General features: G+C 36.7%; 1 protein-coding gene across 1 annotated transcript in view; it reads left to right on the forward strand.

The window, feature by feature from the left end:
- The window catches only part of ADGRG6 (adhesion G protein-coupled receptor G6), a gene marked incomplete at its 3' end in the record, with an annotated part of 103,078 nt that overhangs the window by 68,710 nt on the left and 7,490 nt on the right, over window positions 1–26,878 (forward strand). Inside the window, exons 9-21 of the mRNA XM_080342692.1 lie at window positions 1,516–1,658; window positions 2,370–2,484; window positions 4,454–4,515; window positions 5,782–5,989; window positions 6,453–6,618; window positions 9,271–9,411; window positions 12,988–13,104; window positions 14,304–14,349; window positions 16,097–16,203; window positions 19,030–19,157; window positions 20,560–20,828; window positions 22,408–22,522; window positions 23,567–23,850. Of these exons, the coding sequence (XP_080198818.1) occupies window positions 1,516–1,658; window positions 2,370–2,484; window positions 4,454–4,515; window positions 5,782–5,989; window positions 6,453–6,618; window positions 9,271–9,411; window positions 12,988–13,104; window positions 14,304–14,349; window positions 16,097–16,203; window positions 19,030–19,157; window positions 20,560–20,828; window positions 22,408–22,522; window positions 23,567–23,850 (1,901 nt within the window). The remainder of the gene's footprint in view (window positions 1–1,515; window positions 1,659–2,369; window positions 2,485–4,453; window positions 4,516–5,781; window positions 5,990–6,452; window positions 6,619–9,270; window positions 9,412–12,987; window positions 13,105–14,303; window positions 14,350–16,096; window positions 16,204–19,029; window positions 19,158–20,559; window positions 20,829–22,407; window positions 22,523–23,566; window positions 23,851–26,878) is intronic.

Below are 26,878 nucleotides of genomic sequence, written 5' to 3' on the forward strand. Positions count from 1 at the left end.
GCTTTGCTTTTCTTTTTTTATTTTTTTCCTAGACTGAGAGGTTGTTTTGTAATGCCAGCACTTTTAATGACATTTCACTAACAAGAGTAATCAGAATTAATGTTTGGAATTATTCAGTTTTCAGAATGATGTCTGACAGAAAAAGGGTTAAATCTAGCATCTAGGAGCAACATCTGTACACTAAGCTGTAGATTTATATTGTACCAAAGTAGGCATCTCTGGAAAGCACAACTCTGAGCTGTCATCATGGGGATATCTTTCTGGAAGATTTTTGGAAATGAAGCCCTAGTCTGTCTAGGAAGGGGTACCTGGAAACCCTGCTAGCCCTTACACAGCAGCCCTAAAGATAGTTTTCTCCTACTCTTCTGCAAGTGAACCACAAGATCTTGCTGCTGTTTCCTTGCACTGGGGGCCACCGGTGAAAGCAGCTTTGTTCCGTGTGTGCCCTGTTCCCTCCGTGTGTGCTGCTGCTTCCCAGGCTGCCAGGAACTGCTCACACACCGGGAAGGTCTGTCTTTATTCACGCCACTGGGTATCCAAGGGCAAGGCGACGATGAAGACAGCCCAAAGCAGGCTTGCTTTTTCCTTTTTTCCACATTTTGGCTCCCATGGAGATCCAATGTTCCATTCTTCAATGGCATCAGCTCCTACTAGCCAGAGCCAAGCAATGCTCTTGGGTACCGACATATTATCTTCTCCAACATGTGTTTTCTGTGCCCTGGGGGGAAATTTTTGAGCCTTCCACTCTGGGCTGCTTTGCTGTGTCCTGTTAGAAGTGCTTTTCTGTTAATTATTTCTCTTCCAGAAAAGCTATGTTTTTGGACAAGGGTGGGGACTGTTTTATTTCTCTCACAGGAAAGAAACTTGGGCTCTTTGAACTACTTTTTATGCCCAAGAAAGTAGCAGTGGGCTACAGTACAAAACAGCTATTACTTCTCAAACTTGAATTATTCATCTGAGCAACTAGACTTTCCTAATGAGGACTTTCCTAGTCTCAGAAGTGTGTCAGGGTGTTTTTCACACCATCAAAATTCAGGCATTTAAATGCTAGGCATCTGTTCTTTGTTAATCTTCTAGTTTTCCTCTGTAGTCAGTGGAGAGATGGATCCTCTGGAGGATAACTTGTCCCATCCTGGCAAGTTTTGTAAGGTGTGATGAATCAGCTCTTAAGTTCCTAAGCCATCAGCAAACAGATTTTTTAATTTAATTAGGGTCCATTTAGAACTCACAACTTTTTGCTTTCTTCTTTTAATATCTTTTTAAAAATCTAAATCCTCTGAAAACATTCCTTAGCTCTTTTGATGAGATGCTTCTTCAATTGGAACTAGAGGATGAAATTTCCCAACCATACTTTCTTGTCATGGTCCTATATATATATAATTTACAGATAATGGACAACATTATCTTGGTGGCACTGTTCTATATTCAGAAAACCAGAGTTTGTCATATATTTTTATTTCCACACACGTGGCCTCTGCTGTTCTGACTCAAACACTTGGATAATTTTCCTCACAGTTTTGGCGTTTTGGCTCTTCTGGTTTATAATGCTACCAATAACATCAATTTGGAAGAGGAAGAAATCCGACAGAAGCTCATAAGTAATAATGGGACCATGGAAGGAGGATATCGTCTTCATAGTGTGGATGTTGATCCAGTGGGTAAGTAGTTTTCAGCTTTGTTACATAATAGATATTGTTTGTTTGTCCATAAATAAGCATCGTCTGTGTTAAATAATAATAACACATTTCTGAACAGTATAACTGTTTCAAATTTTTATTTGTCCCTTTAAGCCTCATTGTTGCACTAATACCACAGAGCTGTGCTCAAGATATCTTTTCTAACACAAACACAGTTGTCCAGATTGCTTTAGTCATTGTTGTGCTGTCTGGTTCAAAGAAGCTGGAACAGACCCTGACAGCTCCTCTGGTAGTTTGAGGATAAAGAAATGTGATTTACAGCCAGAGCTATAACAGGATATTTTGGACCTCCAAGGCCCCTCATGGCCACTCCTCGACCCTGTTGTTTGTGCCTCTGCCAACTGCCACCCTTAATCAATCTCCTTTTATCTCTCGTCTTCTCCCATTCACCTTCTTCCAGAGACTGCCCTTCCTTTGGGAGGGAGGAGGTGGGTGCTGGTGCAGTGCAAGTGGGTGCAGCATGTGCAGTCAATCGTCTCTCCTGAGCAGCAGCAGTATGTGTTGTACCCTGCTGTGCACCCCTCCGTTGGGACTACTCTATGGATAACAAGCAAGCATTTCATCTCAAGACAGATTTATGCTGTAGACTGGTTGATATGCTAAGGACAAGAAATGGAAGAGGATCAGATGAAGGAACTTAGTGTCAACACTTATATATTTTTATTTTTACAGAAAAATGTTTAGCTGAAGAAAACCCTCCAAATTATTTTTGGCCAGATACCAGACCAACTGTGACCAACTTCACATTATGTCATGGGAGCTCGGTTCAGACTGCATCAAGAACCTGGTGGGTGTTTAAAAATCTGAGAAGCTGAGAGCTTCAGTGGCAGCTTTCTGGTTACATAATTAAACTGCATCCTCCATAATGGTTGCCATTGCCTGGTATTGTATTTCAGGAAGATGATATCTATGCTGTGAGAGATTATGTGTGTGCAGTAAGAGTATGTACTTAATTGGTAAGAAAAAAAAACAAACTCACCACTTCTGTAAGACATATGAAATCCCACAATTAATATATGTTCAAAGTGACTATAAAAATACCACCTTCTTACAGAATGAAACTGCTTTTTCAAGTCAGGATGTTTATGTTACCAAAACATAAGTTTCACATTTGTTACCACTCCGCTACTACTATCTTACTTGTATAAGAAATTCTCAACAAAATTTTCCAGAGATGTGTATTTGATTTAATACATAACCTCTCATCTTGTTAAGGGAAAGTAAAAGAAATCCTGTAAGACAAGCATTTTACCATTAGTTAGTCATAATTAAAGGTGGGGATAATCTTTTGCTTAAAGATTTGAACTTGTGTTTTTAAGGTTTAGGATGTATTTTCATTAATGTAGCCTTTCTTTGTGAACATCTACAAAAGATTTATACATTGTATTTCTATTTCTTCTTTTCAAAGTGAGAATATTACTACTTCCTTTGATATATTACCTAAAGAATATGGCTTTGATCTCCTTTAAGTGCCTTGAACACGGCTATGATGGAATATAAATTCATTTTTCAGTATTTAGGGTGATCACCATTAAACACAATATAGTAGTCTCATCCGCCCACATTTTATCTGGAACATGTTCTGAGAAGACCAGATCTCCTACTTTCTGAAAACAATATGGCAACATGGATATGAATCAGCTTTGAGGTTCTGTGCCAAACAGGAAAGCAACCAGCATTATGTTTAACTAGCTCACTTCCTCAGTCTCTTAATCTTGTACAAGAGTTGCTGGTTTCTGATTGACCAACTTTTGTTGTAGAGTAGTGCAGAAGTCAAATTGTTTTAGTGTCAGAGCCTCAGAATCATTAAAAATTAAGGCTTCTGGCCTTTGCTTCCCCAGTATTTCTTATCTTTATTGTTCATTTGTGGTCTACACGTCATTGATTGTCCATGTACAGAATTTCTCATAAAAAATGCTACTGTGTTCTGCACCGTGCTAGGCTTTCCTTGTCTGCCTGCACCAGCCTTTACCAATGTGGAGCACAGGTGGGATGTGTTTTGAGAGAAGCAGCAGCTCTTCTAATGGTCTCTTCTAGTCCTGTGCACTGCACAACAGAAGGTTACCTGCTAGTGTACTGTTATATAAAGCTGATCAACTAAGGAATAACTTTATTCTATCATGTCCTGAGTGGAAGGATAATTTTTTCCCATTATCTATCCTGCCTCTGTCGTACTATGACAACATGATTTTGTTTGAAGAAAACTGAGGCAAAAAGTGTATTTAATTTTGAACACATATCTGGGTATTTTGCTATGGTAACGCTTTCTAAAAAAAGCATTTTGAAAAAAAAAATCTTTATATCTGCCCCTCAGCTTGTACCTGGATCTGATGGTGACCTACCCTAGTTTTCATGGGTGACATAACGTTATATCTCCACATAGCTCCTGTGCATGTTCTTCAGAGGGGTGTTATACCAGCTATTGACTTGATCAAAGCAGTTTATATCAAAGTGATATTATAGAAACAGCATCTGATAGGCCATAACTGTTTGTGTCAACATTTGAGTCTCTTGAAATACAAGGCCAAAATTTCCACTGATGTTTATAAAATCAGAACTGGGGTTTCTCTTGGCACTGTCACTTAACTGATCACGTATTTCCACTGTCAAGCATACATATTTCATTTCACTAGGGCCCATGTTGCTAGGAAAGTTGGGAACTGAGAAGAATGGACCACTGTTAACACTTACAAGAGAATAATTTACATAATTTTGCTATCGTATTTCATGTAAATTTTGTAATTTTTCCTCTTTAGCTATTTGGCTCTGCATAATTATACATCATACTGGGGCCAGCCTGATCTTAGAAATTGCACAGGTGAGTATATTGATATTGGTCTTTGGCTAAAGGAATAGTTTTGTAGACTTTGGTTACTGCTTACTGTAAGAAAGTTATATTAAGGAAGAATATCTTCCTCCTTTATGCTAAATTGTTTAAAATCTTTCTAAAAAATAGTGCAAAGTAAATATTAATATTCTGGGGAAGTGGACCAAGTTGAACTCAGCCTACCCAAGAAAAGGTCTGGATACAGATTAGTGAAATAAATGAAGCTCTTCACGTAATTTAAACAAGAATAGAAGCAGTTTGTATCTTGCCTCAATATGATATTGAAGTTCAGACAAGTTTTTAAATGTTGCAAATGCCTATAGGTGCCAGTGGAAAGACTACCACTCTCTTCACTGGGTTATGATCAGACATTTTCAGATTTATTCTCGGTTTGCAAAATACCTCTTGATGTCATTCTGGCCTTAAAGGAGTGCTAAAATAAATAGACAACTGTTTTATGGCTCCTGTTTTTTACTGCCAGAGCTAGTGAGGAGAATGATACTCTCATAAGTAATTCCAAGCACCCACAGTAAGCTCCTGTTCTGAATTGCTTTCTTGGAGAAGCCTCTTTTTCTTTCTTCACTGACAGATGGGTCCTAGGGAACATGACTACCTGACTTAGATGATTGAGTAGATGCAGCCAGGCTATATGAAAACATTGTTACATATAAAATGAACATTCTACTGGAAATGTGGCAAAAGCTGTACTATAAAACACAACATTAAAAAGACCCAGCCAATTGCAGACTAAAGAAAGCTGATCTTTCAAAACCTTACTTCTGAATTCCAATAAATCTCAAATATTTTGATGCTGTAAAACATTAGTACTTAAGTTTTCTATCCAGCTGGTATCAAACTTAGATTTTAACAAGAGATTTACACTAATGTTTTGCCATAGGACACGCCATCAAACTTTACTTACCAGGAAGATTTTTCTCATGAAATTTGTTTGTTTGTTTGTTGTGCTTGCCAACCTTCTGAGTAAGAGCGCAGTTCTCTGAAGGATCCAAAATATTTACAGTGGGGTCAGTCTTTCTCCCTAAAGCTTGAAAGAGTGAATATTTTGCCTGTAATAGTGACTTTGGATGCATTTGTTTCACTTCAAGAGTGAAACTGTTTTTCCCAGTGAAAAAGAAAGAAGTACCACAGAATGTGCTCTAGATTTCAACGAGGATAAATATTTGTATTTCTGAGTAACTTCAGAACTGATATGCATTATTTTCTCTTTTTTACTTTGTTTCATGTGTACACTTACAGAAAATGCAGCTGATATAGCCAATCAGCTTCTGAATCTCACTGGTGAAGGTCAGCAGCTAACCTCAGACAAAGTAAATGATGTTGTACAGAAGCTCAAAAAAATTGTGAACGATGAAGAAATTGATGAATCTCTGGGTTCTACTGTGGTGACAATTTTTTCCAATATTCTAACCAGTTCAGACAGTGTATTGGCAGCATCATCTTCAGAGTAAGTATTTCTGCATTTCAGACAAGCTTTAGAGAAAACCTGCACGGTTGGAAGGATCCGTCTTTCCATATATAGACAAACAATTCAAACTTCCCTGATTTCCATCAAAAAGAATTTTCCAAATAAGGTATACAAATTTTCCTTCCTGTATTAAAATTAATGTGCATGACAAAGTATTTGGATGGAAAAGAAGTCTCCTGATATATGACACAGCATAGATTTAAGTATTGTTGGAATATTATTTCAAAAGCAGCAATATGTAGTTAGTTCTGTCAATCAAGAGCTTCTGTTTTCCACAGAGATACATAAATTTACAGCCTGCCAGTCTCCTTGTGAATACACAGATGGGTGATAGAAACATAGTAAAAAATAAGAGGATCATCTCAAGTGTAGAGAGCATTCAGAGAAGAGTGGGTTTTTTCTCTGTATTCACTTTTTAGAATAATCTTATTTCTGTTTTTAGAGCTCTAAAAACTATCGATACCTTGGCTTTAAAGATCCAGTTCACCGGACCATCCATGAGTATTTCCACACGAAACCTCGCACTTGGAGTGTCTTCTGTAAACTCAACTTCATTCAAAGGTGGTTCTTTCAGTGTCAGTCCACAGAATAATGCATCTGATTTCCAGGTATGGAGCAAGCATACATGAAATGTGCCTGTTGTTCCCAGTGTGTTTACTCTGGTTTCTATAAAGACACTTCCAACTCCCAGTTCTCCCCCTACTTTCTTTTTTCCTGCAATCATCCAAACAGATTAATGTAGTATCTCCTTGAGTGACAGGAAACCCAGATAAACTCATATGTTCCATATGGATAAAAAGTAATTTGCTTACAAATCCAGGATAGACTTTATCCTTTTCAGGTTTTTTCTTTTTAATAATGAAAAGGGAAAGTAATCTGTAACAGTCTGCACTATTACCCATTACCCACTAACTAACCATCCGTTAAAGCATTTCAGCTTTAAAATAAGACACCTCATGTCTACACGTCTACATGTAAATTTCTGACAATACAATAGGTGTTCAACCTTCCAGTAGAGTTTATTCACCTATTGCTAACAGTGACCTAAGGCTGATAACAGTTTTCCACATGCAGGTTGATAGGCTTGTGCCATTTGGGATGTTCGAGGCTGTTAAAGGCATGCTTGTGGAGCTTGACCAGCCTAGACATCAAAATTAAAAGAAACACAGATAATTCAAAACACAGAATGGTCTCCAGTGCTACCGTATCTAGACAGGCTGCTATAGTTAAGACATTTGTCATCATCTCAAAAATATTTTTTCTTCCTTTTTCATAAAAAGAAAGGCTCAGACATCTAAAAGCTATGAAATAACATTTGAGGTGCACATGAGCACCGTTTGGGATATTTCAAAGGTTCTCTTGAAATCAGTAGCAATAAGGTGTCTAGACTTTTAAAATTTCACTACATGCCTCTCTGCATCTTATGGCACCTAAGTGCTTTTAGCTCTCTTCTTAATGAACCTCAACAGCTGATTGTTCTTTGATGTTTATCAAAGGAATGTTTCTCTGCCAGATTTCATCCCGTATTTATGAAAAGAGCAAAGGAAAAATTCTGAAGTCAGATTTGGGATGATCGCATGTATAAAAAGAATTACCATCTGTGGCTTGAGGACATCCAGGAATTTTCTTGCTCTGGAATCATTTGTTACAGCACTGTCTAAATAATCATAAAATCCAAACTTTGTCAAATTATAATGTTCCTATTGGAACATGAGTTTGTTCTCAGACGCTTACATTTCCAATGGCTGAATGAGAATTCTTAGCATCCTTCCTACCAGAAAAGTCTGCAGCAGCTGTGATCGCCTTTTATATTTTCCATGCCTATCAGGAATGATACTTGCTATCCCTGCTGGAGGGAGATTCCCTTGTGAAAGCCCAGGTTTTTCACCAGTGATGTGATGATCTATCCCAGGCTCATCTGGGAGCATTAAACTCTTCAAGCTGTATGTCAGAATGTTTCCAGATTTTATTTCATTTTTTTTTATTAAAGTAGAAGTCAAGCAAATGTATCCATGGCAATTTGGAAAGATTCTATTTCAGTCCCCTGTGTCTTTATGTTTCTTGCCAAACCTTTGACTAAGTTAGGTTTTGGTGATTCATATTATTAAATTGTTCCTGTAATATATCCATACTTCTTTATAGAAGCCTCTTCCACTCTATTTGCTGACAATACCTAATGGGACATCTTTAAAACAAACACACTTTCTGTTTAATATGGCAGGATTATCCTTTGAAAACCTTTTATTCAACTGCATTTAGCCCCGTTGGGAGATATCTATGAAACACTTTTTACTAGTTTCCAAATTTAGAAGTTAAATAAAACTATCAGCAGCCTGTGGCTTTTAACTTTCTATTAGCTAATGGTGCTTTTATTATCACACAACTGGTCATGAGAGGCATAAGTACATGACCAAGTTGCCTCAGGAGAAGTCAAGAGTGTGAGTTCCCTTATCTCACAGTAAAATTCTCCAACACTTTTACTATAGAGCCACTGCAAGATGCCTTGCTCCCCTTGATTTCATTGGCAGGGTGGCACACCTTGAGTATGCTATTCGAGGAGAGCATGCAGTCATAGAATTGCTGCCTGTAGCTAATGAAATGCAAGTTTGCATCCTCATTTATTTCCTGCTCACTTGTTACATCCCTGTGCTATAAGAGAGCTTTCAGCTGTCTGACATGTTGCCAGACTATATTAAGCTTATAATGAGGGTAGAAAGTGCCTTTTTTTGTGCTACATAGCACGGTAAATATAGAAAGTTGACACTAATCATTATTTTTAAATCTCCCTTCTGTAACAAAGAAGCTAGAAAATCTCATAAGATAATTAAACCAAATGTGCATATCAAGATGAATAATACAAGAAAGAAGGATTCAGAGCATATTTTTCATTTCTCAACATTGTTAGGTATAAGGAAAAATGTCTTGAAGGTTACTGAAAGTTATTATGACTGCAAATTATTGCCATCTCATTATTTCCAAATCGTTATTATAGCAGTGGAGTTTGTGTGTTTGTTTGTTGTATCTAATACCTTTTTGAAGGAGAAAGCTGATCTCATGATGGAAGGGTGGGAAAACCTTGCAATTCTTTTTGTAATTTATTTATTTCATTAACTCTTACATAGGTACAGGTCATATTAGTGTTGGTTGGTTCTAGTTCCATGCTTAGATATTTTTGTATAAGGGTGTGAAACCAGTTGTAGACAACAGATGGTGTGGGTTTTGTTTGAACATTTTCTTCTGTTATTTTTTTTTTTAAACAGATAGATTTTGACAAGGATCAGACAAATGCCTATGCTTCTGTTGTTCTGCCACCAAGTTTACTGAAGAATTTGAGTCAAGACGAGTTCGAAGTTATATCCAGGGCTCAATTTACTTTCTTCAATAAAAATGGTCTTTTTCAGGTAAACTTTAAAGTACTTGAAGTCATTTCAGTTAGGATGACTCAAAGGCAGCTGCTAAAAGTTTTGTTTTACAGCATCTCCTGAGTTATAGGAATAAGAAGGTGATAGTAGATATAGGCACTGGAGACAGTGTTATATTCAGAGTGACAAAATAGCTGAAGTGCCCAAGTTGAATTAAAGTCAGTGATTTGACTGCGAATTCCTGGCACCTGGAAGATAAACTTTTTTCTCAGGCTAATCTATTGAAAGCTGGATCCTAGCTGCTTATAATCAGTGTCAAGGCCTCTTAAATGGTGTAACTTCTGTTAAAATGCATTAATGTAGGTCCTTGAATTTCAGTGCAGCCAGCTCTTCTATCAAAAAGGAATTTGGCCTGTAGCACTGCCAAGTACTCTCTCCTTTTCTTTTCCTTAAAAAACTTGGTTGGCACTCATATCCAGCTAACTGCTTATATTCAGTTGGAAACTCTGGGCCGATGGTCATGAGCAAGAGAAAAAATGGTTTTATGCATACTATTCTTCTTTTCATATATGTGTTCTTATAAGCACACCATATTTTAATATGGAATAAGGATAACAATACTTGTACCTGAAAACTAAAGGGATGCAGGTAGACTTGCCAAAAAAATTAGGAAGAGTTTGCAACTTGAAAAAACAACCAAAACCATTACTATTTTGGAAAAAAAAATGAGTTCATTAAGAAGGAAATATTGTTTCATAGTGAACTGTAGACTAAGCCTCAGAAAACTTGAGTGTGTTTTCCCATTAGTATTTCAGGTGACCTTTGGCTCTTGTGCATCCACAGAGCTCTGTGGTATTGTATTGTCCCTATATTACCGTTTTTATTGGCAGTGTATCCAGATTCTTCAGATAATCTAGGCAAGAAAATACACATGACCCTTAGTTGCCTTCTGAAATACACCCCAAAGTATCTTTAACTATTTAAAATAGTATTAATTTTAAGCCTTCTTTTGAGAAAAACAGGATGAATATATTTAATAAAGAAACCAGAAGGACACAGATGTAGGTTTGTCGTAATTGTATAAAATCATATAAAGTCAGAAAGTGTCCTTTAATGGTGCTAGAATGTGTTTCTACTACGCCACTGAGAAGCAAAAAAACAGGAAAATTTGTATCTAACTTAGCAACTAACATTTCTTCCACTTTTTGGTGTTTTCTTCAAACTATTCATGGGCGACATATTCAACACAATTAATTAAAAATGTGTAAAACTCACATTTTAGTAAGTCTAAAAATAAAGTACTTCTAAAATAAATAAAGCCTAAAAATGAATTTGTACTTATGTCATCTCAAACCAAATAACTTTATTGATTAGTATAAAAGTATTTCATAAATACATTTATTCCAATTGCAATTTAAAAAATTGCAATTAAAAAAATTGCAATGCTGTTAGCTGTATTTCTTATAAGCATTCAACATAACAATGAAGCATCATACTTTGCTGCACTGCAACTTTTTAAATTGCAACTGAGAGAATGCTGGTAAGTTTTATCTTGTCATTCATTAAGATCTGATCTTGACATTAATTAGAAGACTTTATGAAAAATTGATGTAAGCTATTCAGTGTGAGATTAATTTCACCAAAGGGTTCGATGTGCACACCTATGCCCAAACTCTTGTCCATAAATTGCCTTCAAAGGAAAGAACAGACACCATTGCAATGTGACACATCTCATCCTAGGGCAGGAGTAGGCATCACTTCCCCAGACAGAAGAGCATAGTGCAATTTGAGACACCTCAAGGTAGAAACATAGTACTGGCTGACAGATGTGACAATGAACCTGTAAGAGATGTGAGATCTTATGCAGTAGCAGCTGGAGACTGGGCAGGATACCTTAAAGCCTCTAAAATGGACACTTATTTTTAGGCAACCTGTATTCAACCTAGATGTATAGAATAGGTAAGAGGGATTATGTCCTGGATGTGTCCGTTTCCTGTCATTGACTATGTTAAGAATCCCTAGAATGGCTACGTCTATTCTAGACATCTTAATTTTTTGTGTCTAAAGTTAAACTGAAAGGATCATCCTCAGAAGTTCTGAGGCCATGAAAACAATGTGCAAATATGATAGATAATGTAATGATTGTCTAGAGTAGACCAGATTTCTGTCATTGACTCTTGTCTCAGCATTGCTCTGCTTTGTACCTCTGTACATTTTATTGGCTAAAAGCTTACATCTAACTTTAGCTGAGCCTCATAGCTAAATAGGCAGTTAACTGTGTTTTACTTTAATGCACACATTATTTATATTTCCTTCTAAGGACAAGTAAGACTATATTACATTGCCTTTCCTAAAGAGACCATATGATATTTATTTCTAGTATTTGTTATCTGCTAGAGACAGAATCCACTGAAACCCATTGAAATCTATCCAAAGACTTTCATAGACTTTGTCAGATGTTGAAATTTGGGTGGTAGCCAAGCAGTTTTATCTTGTTTGAATGCTCAAGAACTGTCTAGAAAACTGCATTTTAGTTCCTCTGCAATTTTTAAATTTTTTCAGAAATTATGTCACAAAGCTGCAGTCTAATCTGAAATATTGTGTTTGAAAAGTCTTGGATGTGCTTCTTAAGAAATGAAATATTCTTCTCAGGATAATGTGTTCTTAATAACTGAAACTGTTCTGTCTGTCATGACTGGTCGGATTTCATGAGCCCAGTGCTGAGCTGATACCTGACATCTTGTCAGGCTAACAAAACCCCTAGACTGAGGAATTAGGGTGGGTTTAGGAGTTGGGCAGCCGAGGTTTTTGGAGGGAATGTGAGAGGCAATGTACTTCATTTGACCTAAGATCTACTGCAGACAGTGAGCAAGCTTCCCATAAGGCCAGCCAGGCATTTAACTATTCAGGTTTCACTGGAAGTTCATCAAAAGAACGTAGTATTTCCAAAGCACGAGTATTCTAATAAATCATCAATTTGCAAGGAAAACTTTGGAAAATTGTCAACCTGGTACTTTTTAATTACAGGTTAGAAATGGCATTTCTCAGTGATAACATCAGTCTTCTACTTAAATTCCCATCAAATAAGACCTTGTAAAAAATATTATCTCCTACAGTATGTAACATTGCTTTGAATTTACTACTTCTTAGTGCTTCATTGTAAGATAGAGGTCAATTTAGCAACTACACAAAGAAAACAGGTTATTCTCCAATAAACTTTGTATCTACTAAAAAGGATAGAGTTGACAATAAGATAAGAAAGCTAGCTAGTTCGTTCTTGTTTAGGGAAATGAGCTAATCATATCATTGGTTGTTATCTGCTACATTGTTTGAGTTGTAATTTTGTTGGCACCAGACATGACGATTAAAAGGGGAATTTATGCCTTCTAACCTCTCTCTGTAATTGTGCCTATAGATGTTTATGATTCTAGGGAAAATGAGGCAAACCCATAATTTGATTTTATAAACATAATGTTCTTATATTGCATGATAAAAAGTGTAGAAATGCTGACAACTTATTTATTCTGGCACACTGCAAAAAATGAAACTGTGTTCTCTGGTTTTTATGTTATGTGCTGTGTAAGAATTTATTATATTTTTCTGAATCTTTCAAAGGATCCAGAAAATCCTGCCAATTTGACCAGTTTTGTGGTGGCATGCAGTATTGGAAACACAACCATTCAGGATCTTCAGGATTATGTGAAGGTTACAATTAGGCATACAAAAATTCAGGTAAGTCAAGACTAATTAGTCAGAGGAACAGGAATGCAGACTATACAGGTGTTTCAAAAAGACGGACTCAATTTGAAATCACACTGCTTTGAAACTGGGTCCATCTTTTTGAAATACCCTGTATATGGTAAAGGCTGAGTATATAGCCTGATTGATTTAGATGGCTTTTGAGTAGGAATGTAAACTCAAATGGAAATAAAAACTCTAGAACAAAATCAAGTAAGCAAAAAGCAATAACAAATAATCTCTCCCGTCCTCACACATTCCTACTCCATTCATGTTCTGTTAATAACATTTATCTGAAAGACTACTGATTCTGCCACTCAGAGGCAATTTCTGTGCCAATAACAGTAGGCAAAACTTCTGTTCATGACCATGTTCGTGACCAGTGACACAATTTATTACACTGCACCTCAGAATGACTTATATTCTTTGATCAAACATAAATGGCTTTGTTCATAGTTCCCCAAGTTATGTTGTTATGTGGTTTTCAGCAAAGGAAGAAGGGACAGAACCACATTGTTAAAAGATGGCTACAATTAATTTAGGGAAATATAGACCACACGTAACCTTTTGGCACATACGGTTTCAGTTAAAAAACGTGTGAGCTTGACTCAGATGTGTTGTCCCGTGGCTACTCCAAAAGAGACAATAGCACTAGAGAAGTTAAGAAAGAAGATGTTGAAATGCAATACCTAGGTAAGTTGTTTAGGTAATGAGAACCTGGTTTGTAATTTCCACAGTTTGATTAACTTTACCTTGCATTTCATTATAATTATTATTTTAAGGTCAGGCAAAACAACCTCCTTCAGCAGGCTCTTGCACATTTTCAAGGCCAGTTACACAGAGGATTCACTGACAAGTCCTAAGGAGGCGAAAAGCAAAAAGCATTTAGACTCTAAAGATATCATACTCACTGATAACTTTAATGAGACAATAAAATTTCATTATTCTGAGGATGTGGAAAAGGAACAGTGAAGAGGAACAGTGCTCTAGATTTTATAATCTGGGTAGATCTGTGTTTCTAGCAAAATAAGTTCTAACTTGACACTAGACAGAATTTCAACAATCCAAGTGATATTTAGTCTTCAGCACATTAAATGAAAAGATATGTAGTAAAACATCTGTTGTAAATGTATATGTTGATGAGATTTATGTCTGAAGAGGTGTAAAAAGTCTACTTTTGCATGTGTTCTTAGGAAGATCCTAAGCCTACCTGTGTCTTCTGGGATATGAACAAAAATGGTAAGTTTTAAAATATGGTGATTTCTTTTATGTGGGGAATAAAGGTGTCTAAGTTTTAAAACCACTCACAGTCTTGACCCTTTTCACTTCTTTGTTTCTTAATCCTTGCAGAATTAGATGAAGTCTTTAGACAGTATAATTTCTGCTGGTTAGTACAGTTATTTGTAACAACGGATGTTAAGTATTCTTTTTAAAAGTAAATTTGTTTAATATTTGAAATTTGTAGATTAATTTTCTCTACTTTTCTGTATCTGATAGCAATTTTTCACTATCTGTCTGTATGTGTGAATTACATAGTAATGCTACTCAGATACATTAATGGTTCTTAGCCATACTTCAACTGGTCATTTTAAAAATGTTGGGTTATTTAACTGTGAGATTGTACCATTTAAGCTGTTTTATCTTCTGTGTCAGGTTAGGAACTATATTACACAAACCTCATGCACCTTGTAAATGATGAGGTCCCATGTGAAGACACACATTAACAAGGCAGCATTGTAGCCCATTCTTCATTGCTACTGCCTAACCTGTGTGCATTGTTATGCTCATGCTCTTTGCCCTTTGCACAGACAAAGCCATTCTCTGGGATGCCTTTCCAGATCTTTCTATTTTAGAAATCACTACTGAGATGTTACTCTTCCTTATGATGAAACAGAGTGAAGAAGTAACTGTCCTTATCAGTAGAATTTGGGGTGGAGGAGTTTTGTATGAAGAGTCTTGCAAGAAATAAAATTTTCTACTCAAAGTTGTGCTTGAAAGCAGAAAATTCTGAAGAACTGAGGATAATGCAGAAGGATAAAAAAAGAGTGGAAAAAAAAATCTAGTTAAGAAGCTAAACTTAAGAAACACATCAAAGGAGAAACACACAGAGAGGAAAATATTCTCAGTGTCTGCTTGAGTAGGGGAGAGTTTTAAGTGGTTTAGGAATATCTTCACAGTCTCCTGAGAGATTATGTTTTGAATTTGAGGTAAAGTTATAGGGCTAGTAAATAATTTGCTGGACTTGGCCTGGAGTCATGCAAAAATGCCTTTAAGAGTTCAGAGAATATGAACTATTTCACAAAATTAGTTCGTGTTTTAGCAGGGGAGAAAAAAAGAGAAGAGAGGTAATCAGAAATACCAATTTTGCTTTTTAACATTTAATTTTTAGAATTAAAATGTTCCTACTTATTTTTAAGAGTCACCTTTTCAGGTGGGGTGAGTAGGGGACAGTTTACTTCATGTTTTTCTTAAGGCCACAAATGATAATAGGGATTATCCAATCTGACTACCTGCACTACGTGCTGTAGAGAGGAAGGGCAGGACCTTCTGCTCCTGAGCCATAAACACTTTCATATGCCTGGGGATATATGGGTGGGAGGGAGACAGGTCCAGGCATCACACTGGTGTGGTGAAAAGGAGTCTAAAACAATCGTATTGTTTGGTAAAACTAAGTTGTGTCTAAACGCGTGATCCACATAGTAGGTCTTATTCATCTCTCCTTACACAAAAAAATTCCTAGCTTTATTATAGATCTCCATACATTGTTTCTGCTCAGTAGGCTATTACTGGGACACTCATCTGGTGTGACTGTCTGCAGAAATGAGGAAATCTGGCATTTGCATCTTTCCTTATTGCTTTTTATGGTCACTCATTCAATTTGAGAAAGCACATCTGTGTTTGCACAAGACAAAGTGAGAAATCTGTTAAAAGAGATGGTGACATGAGTTTGTTGAAAATTACGGTTTCTCTCATTTAATTTCCACAGGTGGCAATGGTGGCTGGAACCCTATGGGCTGCCAAGTGGATGCAGAGTCCAATGAAAATGAGACGATTTGCTTGTGCAACCACCTCACCCACTTTGGGGTCCTAATGGTAGGCAAAGTCACTGTTCACTAAGTTATCTTTCCTAGCAACTCCAATGCATTTTTTGTCTTGGGTCAAGACGACTCTCATTTTTATTACTTGGGTTATTCATTTTGCACAGTATTTTTAATAATAATACATCGTTTTCTCCCTTATTGTCATAAAGTTATCTTTTCATAACAAAATAGTTAGTGATGATGAGGGTTCAGGAATAAGGTAGTGAATACAGTTAGTAATGAAAGTATATTATTAAAATTATTATTATTTTTAAATGGCTTAATATTATAAAACAAAAAGTAAAATATGCCCTTAAGAGTATTCTAAATTTTGAAAATATTGTACTGCAGAAGACCTGGGGTTGAGCCTTCTGAGCGATACCAAAATACGAATAGCATATTATAACATCAAACTTCAAAGCCAGGACACAGTTCGGTCAAAAAGAGGGTCAGGGACTGTAAAATCAAGGCCCAGCACTAACACTTCCACTAGCAAAACAGACAAAATTGATCTTAATGAGTCCTAAGGTGCAGGATGTCCCTGTCATTTCCCTTAACAATATAATCTGAAAAAAATGACATGCAGCTGAGACAGGAGGGTGTAACAAGAGAGAAATGAATGAGAAACAAGTCTAGGTAGATTTGAAATTTCAAGATCAGGAAAGTGGGAAGTTGTTTGCAGAAAAAAAAAAAAAAAAGAAGAGAAAAAGTTGAGATGCCATTTTCTGGAAAAAAAAAAAATAGAGACTTATTTTGTTAGGGAAAACAGTCTGGGAAAGAAAAACGTCCTTCAGTCAGTAAAACTGCTGATGAGGATGAAAAGTGAAAGGAGCACAATTATTTCCTTTCATCCTGAGATTCAAGGGGCTAAATTTCCCCTTGCAAATCTAGGTTTCAAATCTGACAAGATTTATATTTGTCTAATGTCAAAAAGTGTAAAGCTACACCTTCTTTTGCAGAAGGTGTAAACCAATACTTGCTGTTTTCTTATAAATGGCTTTAATCACCTTCAGGCATGCCTTGCAGTACAAGCATTCTCTTGGAAACAAATCTGCCCAGTGAAGCCTGGTATGAAACATGTCACACTATTAAAACCTTAAGCAAAGTCTCCAAACTGGGTGGCTGATATAGGTAGAGCATAGTCTACCAGAGAGATGAGAGGGAACCATACAGAGAACTTCAGCCTCAGGAGCATAACTCCTCTAGCACTCAGATGCCCCCAGCAATTTCCACATGTGAAGTGGTTTTGAGAGAAAAAGTCCCAACACGAAAAGGATGGAATACTGCCATCTTTTCTTAACATTTAGTGAGTTTTTATGCACCATAATGGCCTAAAAGTTTTCTTTCCATTTGAAATTCACATTTTTGGCCTCTAAAACATACTTGCAGAAACGGCATTTGCTCCTGATCCCAACAGTGCTCCTAGAGGAAGTATTTGGTGTTTGATTTCACTTCTTGCAGTGACACATGGGACGTAGCCACACAAGGGAGCCACATGCACTGACTTTTTTCAGCTTTGGCCTTCTAGAGCCTTCTTAGTAGAGCTGCTCGCTTCACGTCATACTCAGATGTAGATATGAAAAAGCCACAAGCTTTTTGCAAGTCTTTTTGCAAGCTAAATTGTGGTCTTGTTTCACTTTTCATCGTCAAAGGGAGGAAAAAAAGGCTTTCTTTAGGATATATTCAATGAGTCCCTTCTCTTCCCCGAATGCTTTTGTGACAGTAGGAAATAAGGCAGAAGTTCTTTGAATTTGGGCTGCATTCCAATAGATTTTTTGCACAGTTTTGGCCCTTCTAATTGCTTTTCCATTTGAATAATCTTTTGCAACTTTAATTTATATATTAAATTCTTTTAAAATAATACTCTCCTTATATATATATATTAACAAATTGTCATATAAAGTTGGGTCAGGGTGTAAAAAGCTGCATACCGTGCTTTCTTTTCCCTATGAATAGAGTGTTTTGTAGTGTTTTCGTGGTTTCTTTTTGCTGGATAATTTTGCTAGGTACAACAGTGACACTGACTGTAGAATGGACACCATTATATGTCAGTATTTGCTCACATTTACTCCATAGTGATATAGATCCAAACATTCTAGTTTTTTTCTTGTCCTTAAAAAAGGAAATAACACTGGCATTTATTCTCAGACGATACTATGTGGCAATTACAGTTGGACAGAAAACTGGAAAAAAAATCCTCAGAATGTTCCTGCTCTGTTTCCAATTTTTTTAAAATGTTGTCTTGGTCACTATTTTTCTGACCAGTTCTATTTATAACTGTAGTTTGCATGTCAAAACAGACCATAAAACCAAAAAGCAATCTCTTGCCCTTGGTTTCACCCCTAGATGATTTGCTACATTGACTTCTATGATCTTTTAATAATGAGAAGTGATGTCAGAAAGTCCCCAGAATGTTGCACATTTCACTATGAATACTTCTAAGTTACATTTTCAATGAACATTCAACATAAATATCTTCTTAAAGAGAGTATTCTATGAGCAACCAAACTAAAAAGTTAGAAAAGGGGAAATTTTTCCAGAGAAGGACATTCGAGTGGCTGGTAATGAGTTATAAGGATCAGTATCAGGCTCCGTCTTTCTGCTGATCCCAGCAGTTATAATACTTAAAGCACAATGTTTTCGAGAGCTATGGGAAGGAAGTGAGAGGTGTAACAACTAAAGACTAAGTATACTCAGTAAACATGAACCTTGAAGTCAGGGTTATAGTAGTATTGCCAAAGTGCTTTGAGTTGTACTTGACTAATTACCAAGAAATAGTGTTGTGCTCCTGGAAAAGGTGTTTGCTAAAACTGATGCCTCTTCCTCTTCTCTCACATAGGACCTTCAGAGAACAGCTACACAAATAGACCAACAGAATACCAGGGTCCTCACCTTTATCACTTACATTGGCTGTGGAATATCTGCTATATTTTCAGCTGCAACTCTTCTGACATATATTGCATTTGAGTAAGTATTAGTTTTATGAAAAAAATCACAAAGGAAGTACCTTCATGTAATGAATAAAATAAATTAGTAATATGGTTGGCATGGCTTATTTGTCTGGGAAAGGAAATAGTGTTTCAAAAACCAAAACTAAACAAAACAAACTGTAAAATCATCACAATGTTGTAAGTGGAAATTTCTTTCAAGGGGATATAAGTTCAGACTCTTTCCTCCTATTTCCACTTTGTTGTGCTGCTCAGGTCAGGTAACAAGGATAATGTGTCTCTTTGAGGGTACAGTACCCTCTAGATCCTGAACAGATATACATTATTTTAAAATCCACAACCAGGCTTTTTTTAAAAACAAAACAAAACTTGCCTCTGTGAGCAGATCCTAAATAAACAAAAGAAAAAAAAGTAAAAAGAAATTTCCAACTAGAAAAATTACATTCTAATGCTCTTGAGGAGGAAATGGGAAGAGAAATAAAATTGATGTGAAGTGTTACAACAACTTTAACAGCAATCCTACAGAAATGTGAAAGTGACGGAAGAGAATGCAAAAATTTTGAACTGATACAGTTCTGTGAACAGTGAAAAGAGAAAATGAAGTCATATCAACACAAAGAAACCATTCTGCCTGTAACAGGACAGGACGGAGTAGCTGCTCAAGAAGGATAGTTTGCTGTGAGGCGGGAAGAGGATTTTCAAGTTCCAAACATCTCTAACTATTACACTCCTATTGTATTACTTATGGTAAAATGTTCTGGTCAAAGACAGCCAAAGCTCGCTTGCTCCTCAGTTCATACATTTATATGGGTATCAGTTAAAAGAGAAAATTCAGTCTTCCTAAGATCTTGTTAAAACAAACAAACAAACAAAAACCTACCAAAATAACCCAAACCAAACAAAAACAAACAAACAAAACAATGCACCACAACAACAACAACAAACAAACCACCCTCCCCCCCCAAAAAAATGCAGAAAACAACAAGCATGTACTGGACAATATATTCTGAAAAATTAAGCAAAGTTCAACATTTAAAACTATCAGAGATGAGTTTCTGGCAGGCTGTGTTCTGAAAGTTTTATTTTTGTTATCTTCAATTTCCATTTAAACTACAAACCACATCGTATTATATTTCATTTGAAAGGTTTTTAATAATAGATCAGTTGCTAAAATAGTGTGGCAGTTATTTAGCTCAATAAGGACCCAAATAAGTGGTAGTTTTTCTCCACTGCATACAGCGGAAATGTTCAGTGATATCGCACAAAAGCGCATGTCACGATGCCTTATTGCCACAAGAGCTTACAGCTAGGAGGAAATCCCTGTGCTCTTATTTACTCTGTAAACCAGTAAACCCAGTTGCTGTATGCAGCTTGGGTGATTGAAGCTAATTGATCATGTGCACCTGTATTTCTTCTGATAGGAAGTTGCGACGAGATTATCCATCCAAAATCCTGATGAATTTGAGCACAGCCCTGCTCTTCCTTAACCTGATCTTCTTGCTTGATGGTTGGATTGCATCGTTTGACATAGATGGCCTCTGCATAGCTGTAGCTGCACTTCTGCACTTTTTTCTTCTGGCCACCTTTACTTGGATGGGACTAGAAGCTGTTCATATGTACATTGCTCTAGTGAAAGTGTTCAACACCTATATACGGCGATACATACTGAAGTTTTGCATCATTGGCTGGGGTGAGTTCAGTAGATGTGGTGTTTACATAGCATGTATTTGAAATTATTCTGTATAAAAACTCTCTTTTACAAATGCAGAGCAGAATCAAAATGAATCCGGCATTCCTTTCCCCCCGCCCTGCGGCTGTGCTGGTGTGCAGCAGCCCTCTCTGCCCCCAGGCTCCCCTCTGCAGTCCTGTGCAAACACACCAGAACTGGTGCTCTCTGTCTGGAGCAGCTCACAGCCCAAGGAGAAGCAGAGTGACCAGATAAACTGATCTTACTTTCCAGAGAGGCCAGAATGGGAGAAGGGAAATGTTAGTGCCATAGCAGAGATGGAGAACTGTGGCACACAGTGAATTCAGAAACTTGAAGTTAATACAAAGCCTACGGGGATCTTTGCATTGACTTTCAAAAAGCTTTCAATCCAGCTTAAAGTTTCTTGCTAACAAGTACAAAGCCTATGGCAGAATCAGAAACAACCAAAATTTCCCGAGCTTCAACATGGTGTTTAAACCACAGAGAGATCGTGCCTGCCCTAAGCAGTGTACAGTGCAGGACTGAAATGGAAAAATGTAAAATAGAAAAATAACTGCGAGGCTCAGGCAGCAAGGCTTTTATTTTTCATTTTTTTTCTATATCAGGAATCTTTGCCTTCTGCCTGAATGCACATATTGTGTTTGAAATAATACAACACAATACAAAACCATTAACCTCATGGCTAGAGCACTGACCTCAGTCCAGCTGATAATTGATGTCTTTCCATTGGCAACTAGCATCCTCTTTGGCAACCTCAGAGGAGGACAAGGACTGAGTGGTCGGAAAAGCAAATTAACCTCTTCCCCTTTGAATCTATTTTGTCACAGCAAGGATAAGACATGTAAATAAGGCATGTCAGGAAACTTATGTTTCTTTTGTGTGTTGCTGCACCACTCTGCACAGAATTCTCTGCTGCACAGAGTTCTCTTCTGCACAGTTGTTAATTTTACCAAAATATTCCCTTTACCTTGTTATTAAAAAATATAAAGTTTGCTTTATTTTTGGGTGGACACAATTTAAGGATATATAATGCTGTGGAAAAAGAGAATACTTTTACAGTTGAGAGAAGCAGTGGAGAAATTACAGGTTCAAGTTCATGTTCCCCAGGCTAATCAAGTGACATTAGCATCTCTGAAAAAAAATCCCTGAAAAACATCCCGATACCATCCCTCCATTAAATCTCATTTTTGTAATAGTTTGTTAATCTTCTCTTCATTATATTATGAGAGCCTGGGTGCAACTGCAAATTTAACGTTGGGTACTAAGGGAGTTTATTTTACTTTAGTTTCCATATTATATGCTAAAATAACATTTTCTACCTTACAGAACTTTATGAGGCTTATTCATTGATGCCCATTAAGTACTTTGAAAGATTTATACATTTGTACTTTTTAAAACATTGTCTCCTGCTAATTCTCTGTGCAATTTTCTGACATCAAACTACCTCAGGATACTCTGTACTAAAGCAATAGGGATGGAGACATCAATAACCCAGCTTTGCATGGTGATTTTGAATGTCTAGGAGATCTGAAAGTAACCTGCAAGCTTCCCTGTGTTACAGGTTTGCCAGCTCTGGTGATAGCAATTGTTTTAGCAAGCGCTAATACAAATGCAATTAATGTTTATGGCAAAGATTTATATGGCAAAGATGCTAATGGGCAAGGAGGAGATGACTTGTGAGTATTTCTTTTAATGTCTTACAATTTAGCATTTACAATCTGAAAAATTCGCATCAGTCAGTTTGCTTTGAAAAACTTAGAGGTACATTAAACAAGCAAAGTGGGCAAAATAATCTAAATTGTATGAATCTGAAGCATGAAAAAGCCTATAAGAAAATGGGAAGGAAATCTGCATTAACCAATGCCAGGCACAAACATTTTTCTAGCAAAAAAATAATTCATATGTTTTGTCATGAAAATAAAATAAAAATATCTGTCTTGGTTTATCTTAAATGAAAGCAATAGCTTTTAGGTAAGAGCAAAGAAAGAAGTAGTATAAAAATAGTCTCCTTTGTAAACAAAACAGCCTTTTGTCTATGTTGTTCAATAGCTTTCTATGTTCTTCTCTTGATCTCCAGATGCCAAAATTTTTACACGACTGTTACCTCATCTTCTGTTCCATTCCTGGCAAAGCTTCATAATGATAAATAAAAATGTCATTCTATATTTTTATTAAAGTAACATGCTAAGCATTCTGACCATTTGCTGCTAGAGGAACAAGCTAAATCTCTCACATGTCTGACTGTCAAATGGCTACCTCAAAGAACTATCCATCCTGCTGCTTCTCCTCAGATGTATGAGTTCTTCTTTAGATCAAGAGACAGAAACTTGAGATTTTGGCACTGGAGATGCAAGTTGGCCCATTCTGTTACTAAAGCATCCTGTGCTTCACAGAGATGACAGTTGTGAAGCTACTCATACTGAGTCTAAACTTTCCATGATGGGATTGCAGTTCCCACAGCTTGGGGAGGTCAGATTTCCTTTTTAATTAGTTTTACCTAAAATGAGGTACAACCATCCGATTTCTGACATCATAATACTGTGGGCCATAGTTACTTAAGATGCCACTGTGCTATTTGCAAACAGAAAATGTTTCGTTTTAAAGTATAGCTCTGCATCAGTTGTATCAGATATACACTGATTTTCCTTGTAGTCTTATAAATAATTGGAGTATCATTTACACTATCAAAAAAATCTTGATATTTTTGTATTTTTTTACAGCTGCTGGATCAAGAATGATATTGTTTTTTATGTGACTTGTGCCGGCTACTTTGGAATCATGTTTCTGATGAATGTTGCCATGTTTATTGTGGTGATGGTGCAGATCTGTGGCAGGAATGGGAAAAGAACTAATCGGAGCCTGAAGGAAGAGATCCTGAGGAACCTCCGTAGTGTGGTCAGCCTGACCTTCCTCCTGGGCATGACGTGGGGCTTTGCCTTTTTTGCCTGGGGTCCCTTAGCTCTTGCTTTCCTTTACCTCTTCTCAATTTTCAATTCATTGCAAGGTAAGCTGAATTTCTGTTTTGTGATATTCAAGCTGTAGCTGTTCTGGGACATATTGTGTCCAGTGATTTGACTGGGGAACTCAGATCCAAACTCTCTGGATATTTACTTGATACTAAACCATCATTAATTTCTCCTTATGTAGAATAATGATACCAACTACATTTGGGTTGAATATCTTAGTTAAATTAATTAATGTTTCAAGGTCTTTTGCATAAAATGGGCTGTATTATAAACAGTGCTATTCCTAGCTATTCGTGATCTCTGTTGAGATAGATCCTGTATGGCCTTCAGTATTTCCTTTCACTGATTATAACAAATATAGGAAGCCTCTTTCCTTAGTTTATTCCTGTAGGGAATCTGTAAAGCTCATAACTGGTTTATTAAGGAATGAGAAGCTCATTAAAAAAATTCAGTCCTGTTGCATTGCGGAGAGATATGGGATATTCTTTGGTTCTTTAAGGAAATTCCAGTGACTGTTATAGTTAGTTTATTTTTGTTTCCTTTACTGAAGTCTTTGAATCTTTTGCTTTTCCAGTGTAGTTCATCCTTCTGAAAAATGCTGTAAATTGTAATCAAATGGTTATAAATTACAGAATTATATAGCCAACATTTAAAAGAATTTCAGCTCAGAGCTAAAATTTGCGCGTGTACCAAATGACGTAAGAATCTCCACCTCCGCTTGCTCTACTCGCTGATAAAGAACAACTGAAAACATAACAAAAAGAAAAAGCCAAGAAGGACACAGGAGGGGCAGGTGTTATGCCACACAAATATTGAGATAAAAAATAAATTTTCCCAGAGTCGGCATAGTATATTTCCCTTATGGAAAAAGTACTTAATGTTACACTGTGTGGATTTTATCTGTTACAGTTGAGAGGTATTTACTGCACTAAAAGATTTATTGAGTTTTCGTGGAAAGGGAATAATGTTGTGGATTTTGGTTTGGGTCAGTTTCAACCTAAAATGCTAGGCAAAATGGCAAAAAATGTTTGGATGTGGTGTTCTTATTTAAGTCTTTTTCTCCAAATGACAGATTCTGATACTCCCCTAGCAGCATAATGAAGTATTTGCAGCAATGTGTCTGCGTTAAAAAATCAGAAGGGCCTAGAGAGATTAGAAGTATGGGAAAAACATGAAAAAGGATTAAAGCTCTGAAAAGCATGCCAAGGATCAAATTCAACAAGTTCTCAGTAACCAGAATTTCCAGTACAATCAATTAAGCTTGTATGTGCAGAGTACACACAAGGTTGACCACCACTGCTCAAGTGTCTGTGGGATAATAGCAATGTTCAATGGCAAATGAATATTTGGAAAGCACTTAAGTCAGAAGACAAAACTAAAAAACCTGGGGAGTAAATGCAAAAAGAAGAGTGATAAACTTTTCCTCGGTTGTGGTAGCAATGATGACACAGTATATGTTCAGGCACATCATATCAAGCACAGGAAGTTATATAACAATCTTATATCTGAAAATGCTTATTGCTGTGTCCAAAAGAGCCAGGTGAAGCTAAATAAACAAGGAAGAGAATATTTATAATCACAAATAACTGGTGCAGTGCACACAAAGCAGTAAGGGAATGGAATGGAACAAAGAAAAAAAAAATAGGATTTGTATCAGAAAGCATTTCCTAGCGGCAAAAAATAGTTCAGCATGGCAAGTCTTTCATCAGTATTAGCATGAGCTTAATTATTGAGCCCACAGTAAATATGTTTATTCTCTCAAGTTTTTGAAAACTGCGCTAGTATTTTAAGCTATACCTGCAGCCTCCATCAACCTAGTTTTCTGTGCACTGGCAGTGAAAAAGTTAATTGCAGCAACTACTAGTGTTACTGTGCTTCGCTATTTCATCTACATAGGAAATGATTTTTCTCTCTTTGATGCTCAGAGTAAAAAATCTGGGAACATCTCTTTTTTGGCTGCTCATTTATATATAATATGCCTGGGCAAGCCAAACACTTTCAAGTCAGAGCCAAGCCTAGGGTCTGATTTGGCTCTGGGAAACAAAACCAAAGCTGTATTACTAAAGCACATTGTAAACTTAATGAATAATGAAATACAGAGAAAAAATTTCAGAGACCAAGCCCAGATAGGGCAAAGGCAAAGTGCTTAATGCAGTACACTTGGTTTGTATTAATATAGACATACATATTTTCCTTTTTAACCATTCAGGGTGTTCCTAACATTCATCACAATTTAATTAAGTATCAATTTAGGACATTTGTAGCAGTGTAAAAGTCTTAAGAAGTACTTTGGGCCACAAACAACTGCATATCTCTAAGTCTGTAAGAGCTGCCAGTGATTGCATTGGAATTACTTGGTGCTTAAAACAAATAACACACAAATATTTTACTAAATACAAACACAGTAACCATAATACAACAGAGCTTGCATATGGGATGCATTAAGTTATGTTTGCCTTTCTCAAATTGTGTATTATTTCTTTCTTTTTTCCATGAGCTCTTGAAAAAAATTGCAAAAAATGTGTTTCATGACACAACCTTTACCTAAATTTAACTGATCTCAGTGGTCTTATCCTGGCCTCATGGCTACAAGCAAATGCAAGTCCAATTCAAAAGCAAGCATTCATGCAAGAGTTGACCTTGGCACTTTGGAGGGGAGAGGATAATTTTATGCTTCAGAGCATTTTTTTCCAAGCTATACCCTGCCATTGTGTTTCACTAGCTGAGACATAGTAGGCGTTAGTACACGGAGCTATTCATGATGATCATAAAGAACAGTCTTACAGGATGGCACTTAGCCCTGTTTGCCCACATTACGTAACGTTTATTCGTGTTTAAGATATAATCATGAGGGATTTGGCAGTAACATTTTGCCATCAGGTGTTCAGCCCCAGGTTGGCTCTCTCCCAGTGAAAAAGAGTAAAACAAGAACAGGCCAAGCCAGAGAATGATGGAAGATTCCACAGCTGGTGCCTGCCTGGGAAGTGCCAGGAGCATATGAGATTTCCAGTTCCTATATTTAGCTCCAAAGTATCTCTGTAGAATGATGAAATCCTACCATACGCC

This window comes from Nesoenas mayeri (genome assembly GCF_963082525.1).
Source record: "Nesoenas mayeri genome assembly, chromosome: 3".
NCBI lineage: Eukaryota > Metazoa > Chordata > Aves > Columbiformes > Columbidae > Nesoenas > Nesoenas mayeri.